Source organism: Aplysia californica, unplaced genomic scaffold (genome assembly GCF_000002075.1).
Source record: "Aplysia californica isolate F4 #8 unplaced genomic scaffold, AplCal3.0 scaffold00704, whole genome shotgun sequence".
NCBI classification, from domain to species: domain Eukaryota; kingdom Metazoa; phylum Mollusca; class Gastropoda; order Aplysiida; family Aplysiidae; genus Aplysia; species Aplysia californica.
The window spans coordinates 256,522-266,567 of record NW_004797974.1 but is presented as its reverse complement, the minus strand read 5'-3'; the positions used below and the strand labels follow the sequence as shown (position 1 = coordinate 266,567).

General features: G+C 38.9%; 1 protein-coding gene across 2 annotated transcripts in view; it reads left to right on the top strand.

The window, feature by feature from the left end:
• Positions 1-10,046, top strand: part of LOC101858517 — a 30,915-nt gene that overhangs the window by 7,904 nt on the left and 12,965 nt on the right. The window contains exon 1 of one of the 2 annotated variants that reach the window (XM_005108611.2): positions 3,780-4,072. The exons of the other annotated variant lie outside the window; for it this stretch is intronic. Within the exon in view, the coding sequence (XP_005108668.1) occupies positions 4,032-4,072 (41 nt within the window). The 5' untranslated portion in view covers positions 3,780-4,031. Of the gene's footprint in view, positions 1-3,779; positions 4,073-10,046 lie in introns of those variants that run through there. 2 annotated transcript variants of the gene reach the window in all.

Sequence of the window (10,046 nt, the reverse complement as noted above, 5' to 3'; positions counted from 1 at the left end):
CTATCTATCTATCTATCTATCTATCTATCTATCTATCTATCTATCTATCTATCTAGCTATTGGGGTCTTATGGCCTAGAAGTTACGGTGTTCGAATCTCACTCAATAGGTCCAGGGTTCGAAACATGACAGCGGCGGAAAATGTTTGCTATATCTATCTATCAATCTATCTATCAATCTATCTATCTATCTTTCTATCTCTCTATCTATCTATCTATCTATCTATCTATCTATCTATCTATCTATCTATCTATCTATCTATCTATCTATCTATCTATCTAGCTATTGGGGTCTTATGGCCTAGAAGTTACGGTGTTCGAATCTCACTCAATAGGTCCAGGGTTCGAAACATGACAGCGGCGGAAAATGTTCTAAGATTTTCTCCTTCTATCTCCTTTCTTTGCTCTCTAATCATGTTCAGTCGTCTGCTTTCTTCTCCACTTTCGCCCCCCCCCCCCTCCAATATTTTCCCCTTCCTCTGGGCTTCTGACTGCTACTCCTTGGTTCCTTCTTACTGCTGTCTTTCAGCCACACCCCTAATCTTAGTGTAGGTAATATCTAACTCCTAGCCTTTTCGGATAGGGGGGAAAGCATCGGAGGTCCCGTGTGCACGTCCTGCTAATCAAAGATCACCAAGCTTGGTGGTCCTAAAATCGATAAGAGTAGGCTTCAGCCGCCACCCAGGCAAAATTCATAATTAAATCAGAGAGTTTACAAAGTAAACCCTCTCTGATTAAATCCTACCAAACTGAAAATGTTTTGTCCTGAGCGCTCATATCATTGTGATCTGATGGAGTTGCAAGCCCCGTAAAACACTTACCAAAAAACATGTCCATCCATCTATCCGGCACACCTTACTTGAAGAGAGTTCTGCCCAATGGTGACAAGCAATTACACAATTTATTGATTTCGTTATTGAAATTTTTTTTTGGTTGTTTCGTTGTTTTTTTTACACTTTTGATTTGATTATTTCTACATAGTGTGGATGTACATCGAGACGCCATGCACACCTGTTGAATCTTTTGTTTTTAATTAATGATGAAACAGATTTTGCTTCATTTCCCGTACTTCATCCTTTACGTTCTTATTCTATACAGGCCCAGATGTGTGCGTGTGTGTGTGTGGTTGGGGGGGGGGGGGGGGGGATCTGTCACTCATCCTTAAAAAATCACCTAAACTAACAAAACACACATCACTCTCCCATCCTAACCCCTCCTCTCTCTCTCTCTCTCTCTCTCTCTCTCTCTCTCTCTCTCTCTCTCTCTCTCTCTCTCTCTCTCTCTCTGTCTTTCTCTTCTTTTCTTTTTTTTTCTTTTAACTCCCTTTTCTCTCTCTCTCTCTCTCTCTCTCTCTCTCTCTCTCTCTCTCTCTCTCTCTCTCTCTCTCTCTCTCTCTCTCTCTCTCTCCCACTCTCTCACACACGCAGACAGGCCAACTCTATTTTGTAGTCTGTTTTTTCCTTTCTTCCCTGTTCGGTCAACATAGTGCTGGTAAGTGACCTTGCCCAAAGTTCCATATATGTAACGCAACAGGAGCAACTGAACCAGATTTTTCTAATTTGAACTTTGTTTCAGTTTAATTGGATCATTCAGCTTTTGAAACGCGAGGAGTCCGTAACGAGCGACCACTATGAAATAGATAGAGCATTTGGGTTTGGGTTTGGGTTTGGGTTAGGGTTAGGGTTAGGGTTAGGGTTAGGGTTAGGGTTAGGGTTAGGGTTTGGGTTTGGGTTTGAGTTAGGGTTAGGGTTAGGGCTTGGGTTTGGGTTTGGGTTTGGGTTTGGGTTTGGGTTTGGGTTAGGGTTAGGGTTAGGGTTAGGGTTTGGGTTTGAGTTAGGGTTAGGGTTAGGGTTAGGGTTAGGGTTAGGGTTAGGGTTAGGGTTAGGGTTTGGGTTTGGGTTTGAGTTAGGGTTAGGGTTAGGGCTTGGGTTTGGGTTTGGGTTTGGGTTTGGGTTTGGGTTTGGGTTTGGGTTTGGGTTGGGTTGGGGTTAGGGTTAGGGTTAGGGTTAGGGTTTGGGTTGGGATTGGGGTTATGAATAAAGTAGGGTTAGGATTAGGGTAAGCATTAGGGTTTGGGTTTGGGTCGGGCTAGGGCTAGGGAAAGAGTCATGTTTGGGTTTTGGCTAGGTCTAGGGTTAGGGATATTGTCAGGGTTAGGGATAAGGTTTGGGTTAGGATTAGGGTTGGGTTAAGGTAAATGTGAAGGTTAGAGTTTGGTTCCTTCTTTGTTTTGCAGTTTCCAATGCTGATTGTTCGTTACGTACGTTCTTCCTTTGAAATTACCATTCATGTTAGTATAGTTTGCACTGTGCTTCAGTTTTCAGGCCACTCCACTATGAGATGTTATTCTCCCATCTTTTCTGCTGCCTTCCTCTCCCCCTGCCTCCATGTACTGTCACTGTGCCCTGTGGGACATCCTTTGTTTTAAGTTATAACTTCCTTCACCTTCTCCTATTTTGCAGTCTAGCTGACCGTTGAAGCATCACTGTGGATTTTACAATAAGCTTCTTCCACTCATCTCGGTTCTTAACGTTCAGCACTGTTATTAAATCAAGGCTATTCCACACTTTGGTGTTATTTAAGGGTTTGCATAATTATAATTGTGTTTGGTTTGAAAGCTAAACGTAGTATGTATGATTTGGTTAAGATTTTAAAAAGCGATAAAGGGATATAAAAAGATGTCGACAAGCTTGCAATATTGTGTAGAGACGTTATGAGAGGGTATCGAGATTGCGAGTTATTTGTGGTGTCCGTCAATTACGATACGATATTATTGTGAGAAATGGTGCACCGTCAAATTTTAACAAACAAAACAAAACAAAACAAAACGACAACAGACATCAAGTCAATTTTGTTACGCATGAGAGATGTGTTAGTGCTTTACTGATTATGGTGATGTATATTGTTAATGATAATGTTAATGTTAGTGCTAATCTTAATCTTAATAGTGTTAATGTAAGTTGATATTGCGTTAAAGAGGTGAAAGATTAGTTACTTTAATTTAAAGTTTTATCTCACTTGAAACACAGATATGTAAGATAAGTGTCGAATATTAGAGGTTTACCTAGAGAGAAATATTCCAAGAAAAGAAGACGGAGAAATTATGAAGGCGATAGATGTTGGATAGGAAAGAAGGAGAAAACCACATCAGAGCACCCGCCAACCGTCCACGAGGTGGAAGGTGTTTGTGTGCTTCACTGACCGACAAAATTAATGTCGCTGAGTCATGGTGAAATCGCTACAGAGCTGCCTGATGGGTATAAGTGCACACAACTTTTAATATTAATGTATGTGATAGCGTGATTGTGCTTTGTCGGAACCGTTTGTGATAATGGTAGAGATATCTTCTTGTGGTAAGAGGTGGGACCTTTTTAGTGGGATTTTATTTCTTTTCTTGAAGCATAACAACCCATCACATGTTGGTACATTGGTACATATTTACGTAACTTACCTCACAAATATCGGCAGCAAAATTGGGACACGCAACAAAAAAAGCGTGATCTTTATACATGAATAAGAATTTCATTAATCATACCGGTCGTTTCAATATCATACTAAAAAATGGAACCCCTGAATCCAACGTCCATCTCCGATAGAATCGAGTGAAGCTGATGGTAAGAAATGAAAATTCTCCTAAGCAAACAGTTAAAAAGACAAAAACTAAAACAAACAACCCCTTCTATAAAAAATAAGCAACAACAAAATAACTAGTAAAACAAAACTCAACAAAACAAAAACCCAACAAAAACAAGAAACAAAAACAAAAAAGACCCCCAAAGTTACACGCACCATAGTCCAACATGGCATTACCCAAGTCAACGGCACCCACGAGGGTTTGGCTATTGTCCAAACCAGATCTTATCAACCTTTTTATTGCCAACACCCCGCCTTTTTCACCTTCAAGAGATTAAAAATTTCGCACTGGCTCCCTTCATATTATATTTCCAAGCGAGACGTAGAATAATATTCCTTCACTAGGCCTACTTGGGAGATCGCCACCTCTCACCAAGATTATCAAATCAACCACTAGGAGATGATATTACCGAGGTTGGTAAACAGTGATTTAGAATACAGGTCTGTTTTTATTTTATTTATATTATCGTGAAAATATTGTAATAATTTGCAGTTACTCCTCTTGTTCCCTTTGTTTGACTGCTCGCTTACTGCTTCTGTGAAAATGATGTAATGTGGTGGAAACGCTTAAGTGTTTGAAATATTATTAGACCTAGATCTAGATCTAGATCTATTACGTTTTCTCTTTCTTCTTTTTCTTTTTACCCCCTCCTTTTTATTATTTATTTTTGGTACACTTTTCTGGATTTTCTTACCTTGAATAAGGTATGAAAAGTTTAATAGATTTCCAAAATGCTACTCCAAATACAAGCCCTTCATTACAAAAATTCAATTCTAAATGAGAGTTCCAATTCAGATCTGCTGTCCAAGTGCTTGTTTTTTAGAGTCCTTAATATTTAAATTTTAAATTTTGCAAACACCCCACTCCCCCAAATCTCCTAACTCATATTTTTATTTTTACATATTTTTTTATTCATGGCAGTGCATGTCAGCTTTTTCTTGCCTACATTTGCAATGTTCAAGAGGCAAACTTTTGTACTGCTAACCTACATGATGTATTTATCCAAGATGGACATTAAATGACCAGTCACTAAATGGGTGAACCTCACCTGTCTTCAGATTCCCAAACACCTTACTGGTGTGTCATAATATAGCCCAGGTTGGCAAACACTGATTTATGGCTTTGAAAATGGGAGATGGATGGGAAAAAATGAAAACAGTTCTTTAGTGTGTGAGGGAAATTTTACACAGGGTTTAAGGATCTGTTTCGTTATGTTTATGTGAAAATAACCGTGTGTGTCATCATTTAGGTCAACAAATAAATATTATAAAACAAAATGGTGAGAAAAATAAAGGGTTTGTAAGGTCGCTTTTAAGCAAAAGGGGGCTATACCGAAAAATGCTGTTTTAAGAAAATCGAAAGTAAAGTTTTTGGACCCTTGTTCAGTTTCTTTAAAGTACAAGGGGAGTTTTCTCAATAACCAAACAAGTATACGCACCAATGACACCAACTTTTCCTATAGGAAAGGCAATGCCCGCTTTTGGTGTAGGTCAAGATTTCTGGAAACCCCCGAAATCTGGGTTAGTCCGCTTGTCCTTTAAAGCGACCGTATCACATATTGCTACAAGTTGAATGCCAGTAGTATGACGACACATGCCAGGGGAGACTACAGAACCTAACATTTGAATGAAACAGCTGGTTGGCTTAAACTTGGAGTTATGGCCTACGCAAATAATTATCCAAACTCGACAAAATAATACGATGCTGAATCCAACTAGTTTTTGTTTGTTTGTTTGTTTGTTATATTTTTTGCTTTCTATAATCGACCTCAAAATGATTTAGGGCCTACTACCCATTATTTGAGGGTGCGGTAGCAGAGCGGTAAGTGCGCTCGTCTCCGAAGCGGTAAGTCCGGGTTCGAGCCTAGGATCGGACACGGATTTTTCCCCCCTCCTACCCATCCAGCAGCAACGGGTACCTGACTTCAAGTTGAGAAAGTAAAGGCGGCGGGGAAAGGAATTGGCCACCCTACCACAATATGCCAAAGGCACAGGAAGTTGTCTCAGTACCAAAACAATCCCCAATGTCCTTATCGGAAGCGGGAACAACATAACTTTTACCTTTTATTTGGTCTGACTGCTTTAATAGCTCTCGAATTAATTTACCAAGACCTTGTTTCGTATGATTTTTGCGCTCATAAAGTTAGTTTTGACCCCATCCATTTCCCTATTGCTAGTTTCCTATTTTCTCTTGTACGGTAGCATAGTAATGTTTTTTCTCATGTTGCCCGATCCTATACAATTGACACCATCTGGTTAGTGGCACGAGGTGAGCTGAATTTTATCAGCCATTCCATGTATTCCTCATGCGAGGTGGAGTCTTACCTCCATAACTCTCTTAATCGGGATACTTTTTGTAACGTTTGCACTGCTGCGTTACCCGCCAGATCTGTACTGATCCTCAGGAAATGTTGGTCAGTCGACGCGTCTATCGGTTCGAATAAGACTGTTTGCTTGGTCAGAACGTATCTTACTAGATTTAGTTGTAATTTCATTTTTTTATTTCAGTTTAGACCATTAAATGAAAACGTGGATAAAAAAGATTAAAACAAACCCAACTAGTATGTATGTCGTAAGCCAGCGGCGATACTTAAATGTTATTTAAAGCCACATCTAAGTCCTCTCAGGTAGTGATTCCTAAGTATTCTGTACTGATGTACTCTTTAAAGGTGTCGATCTGTCATTAAAAATCTTTTGAAACTTTATCAGAGCATGGGCCATAAATATTGATTAAAAATATTGTGTCATGTTCTAATCTTAGTGCAGAAATGACTGTTCTTTCAGATTGAAAGACATATTCATTATTGAAGGCTTTCATGCATTTGCAAAATAAAGTCGTGACTTCCTTATTCTTGACTGTACCTTCACCGTGGTGGACTCCTCTCCACTCCCCCAAAATCCCCACACCAACTTCAAACTTTTCATTTCATGTTCACTATCTTTGTCCACTAAATATGATTCTTGTTGAACTGTTTAATCATTGTGAGGCAGCTTTGTGAAACCAGTCGCTAGTCAAAATAAAGCAATTGAAGGGATTGGCATTTTCCTGACAGTTTGGTTATTTTTATCCTTTTTTAGCTCAACATCTCTCGAGCCCATTCAAGAACACATTTATGTGTGGAATTTTCTTTCTTTTTAAAAAAAAACTAAAAGACGTTGATTAAAGACTCAAAAATATACGTCTTCATTTACCACGGGCTCTCAAGCTATGGAAGTAGCTAAACTTATGGCGACAATTTTCTCGCTAATTTAACCTCTGAAAAAAGGTGACACCCACCTCCTTCAGTTGCGGATATCTCGGGTATTTTTTTCTCGAAAACAAGACAAATGAACAAGCTTTAAGATAGTACCAATAACTCTACATGCCCAAAAATTGACGAGCGCTGGATTCCACCTCGTCGTGACACATATCTATTTTCTCATTCTTCATAATAATTTATCTCATTCGTAGAAGGGAAGACCGTTTGGCCGCCACCTAGTCGAAGTTCAAAGGTAAATAATCCTCTGCCATAAAGAATCACACTTGTTATAATAGCAAAACACCCTTTAGCCATCCTGGCTTTGAACCGTCTTGACCAGGAACGCCATGATCTGAAGGGAGGGAAGTACATGTTGTAGTACTTGGGCAGTCTACGTCTTTTATGTCTGCATGCGGTCAAGGCAAAACTTCATCATGCATACTGCTTTAGCCATCATAGATATCGACGGGCAACTGAAGAATATACCTCATTACATTGTTCTTTATCCAATTGTTTTGAAGGTTGTGGACATCATATCTGCAAACTGTGATAACTTTAAGATGTCTCCTTTATTCTATTGGGAATCCATTCAAAAGAGGTCGAGATATTGTCATCTCCATTTCTTGTTAATGTTGGTCCACCGCTGATAATATTTTTCTTCTGACTAGTTCGAGCTCTCTATAACGAGAATGATTAAATATCTAAATTCTTGAAAGCCCATTTGTGCATATAGGGCGCAACTTACTTTACGGTTATGAGAACTGACAGAAGCAGGGATATAGGTCAAACTTGGCATACTTTGGTATGATAGGAGTTTAACGCCTCTTTCATTACGAAAGGTTATTTAAGTGTGGGACCTCTAAATTGAATTTCCTTCTCTTATTACGCGCCTGAAAGATGGAGAGTCTTGATGACGGCCCAGAAAACTCAAGTACTATTTGCTATCTGTACCATAACCTAGTGAGATACTAACTAGCCTAACAATACACCATTCTCTAGCCAAAACGATTCACCATACTTTTTGAAAACCTTTGTCGGTAGAAAATGAACTTCAGAAGTCTTACCTCAGTAGTATTAATAGTACTACTAGTACTACTATAGAGCGGTCAAAAATGCGTTGCGCAACCTTTCCTCAAATATTTCTTTTACGGATGAACCAATGTCACCCATACTTTTTAAAAGTTTTAGTAGAGGTTTTACGGCACTCTCAACTGCATAAGGTCATATGAGCGCCAGAAGATTAGTTGTGTCACAAGTCAAGAGAGTAACAAACATAAAAAAGAAGGAGGGAAGAAAAGGACGATAGATGTTTGATAGGAAAGAAGAAGAAAACCACACCAGAGCACCCGCCAACCACCCACTACCCATGCTTTGCACAGCAGTTTGTATCAATTTGTCTTAACTTAATCATATTTTTCCACAACAATTCAGACCCGATTAACTCTTTGAGGACGCTCAATTTTGCACGTCAGAAGACGCGTTGTTTCGGGAAGCTTAAAAAAGAATCCATAACTTCCTAATTCATACATATATTATTCTAATTCCGTGTTCTTTATCTTAAACTTCAAAAGGCAACCAATAATGTGCTTGCTACGAAATATACAAATTCGCGTTTCTGATGTGTGTATAAAGGTTCGAAATGTGCCGCATTATAGGCTTTGGTCTGTTGCTGATCGGAGGTATGTGTCCGCTAAGTCTCCATCACTCGGAAAATGTGATTTCTCGCACACATTTTGCATACGCACATGGCCTACGTCACAGCTCACCAATGGCACTTTTTAGTGGCAAAACTTCTCATCAAAAATATTTTTATAATGAACACATTTTTTTGCACTAAAGGTTCCCTAAACATACGTTCAATAAGCGTACTATTGCGTTTAGAAAAAAAAAGGACAGACTTGCTTTTAAAAGCGATATTGCCCGAGATGTTAACTTTAAAAAATCTGTAGAAACCATCGGCTTTGATTTTTTATTAGTGTTTATTAAGGAATATTCTAGAATACAGTGTGCTGGAGTTTGAAAAAATATTCACCTGTTAAGACAAATTGATATAAGTCATTGTGCAAAAGTTGGAGAATCTATGTTCGACAGGTGAGGAGACATTTCACAATAAGTTGCGCAATGCATTTTTGATCGCACTATAGTACACATCAAGGGACATAGAAAATATATTATACTCCTGTGGGCTACGTCCAACTAATTATTGTTACCGCATAGCATGTTTTTGCCTTACCCGTTTTGAACTCTTTCTAATCTAAAGTTTTATTTTAACTCGTCTCATATAATTCAGTTGCGTGCTCCCTTCGAGTTGTTTTGAAAAAACAACAACAGGGACGTTATTTGTAACTTTCACCTGAAATATACTCTTTTTACAGATAGCGTTGAGTTCGGCAAACACAAAATGACATTGTATCATGTATCATTGCATAGTAAAGCATTATCTGTCAGGTAGGTACTAACAATTAAGCATGGGTCCCAATACATACCCAACTCTTCCGATCCTCGGGCCAGTGCCAATAAATAATAAAGAATCACAACAAAGAGAGCGAATATTTATCATGATATATTAATGTGGGGCATGTGGTGAAATGAGGCGCTCGTCAAAATAATGAAATAGCAAATCACGACATTTTCCCGACCGTTGTGCAATTTTTGTCGCATTTTTGTTTTTTGGCAACCCCTTTTACGCCTATTTCAAAACTCTTTTCTGTGTCGATTTTACTGGAAAAAAAACACCTGTAGGTAAAGCACAATAAATGCAAATTTGAAGTACACACAGGCACTCAAAATTGTTAAATCACCAAACTTTAATGTCCAAGTTTACTTTTGACGTCAAGCGACCCCCATCTCCATCAAATGCAACGATCGCAACTACTTTTTAAGATAGATTGGTATTTTTTCAACAAACACAAGGCGAATGAACACACTTAAGCAATAATATAGCGTTAGAGTTAAATATCAGTAGGTAGAAATAAAGTGGAGCTGCATTAATAGTGTACCCGTGGTGTCATTTCCAAAATACTATTTTCTCGTCACTGTTTTTAAAATGTGTGTGTGTGGGTGTAGATGTGTGTATGTGTGTATGTGTGTGTGCGTGCGCGCTGGCGCGCGCGCGTGTATGTGTGTGTGTGTGTGTGTGCGTGTGTGTGTGTGTGTGTGTGTGCGTGTGTGTGTGT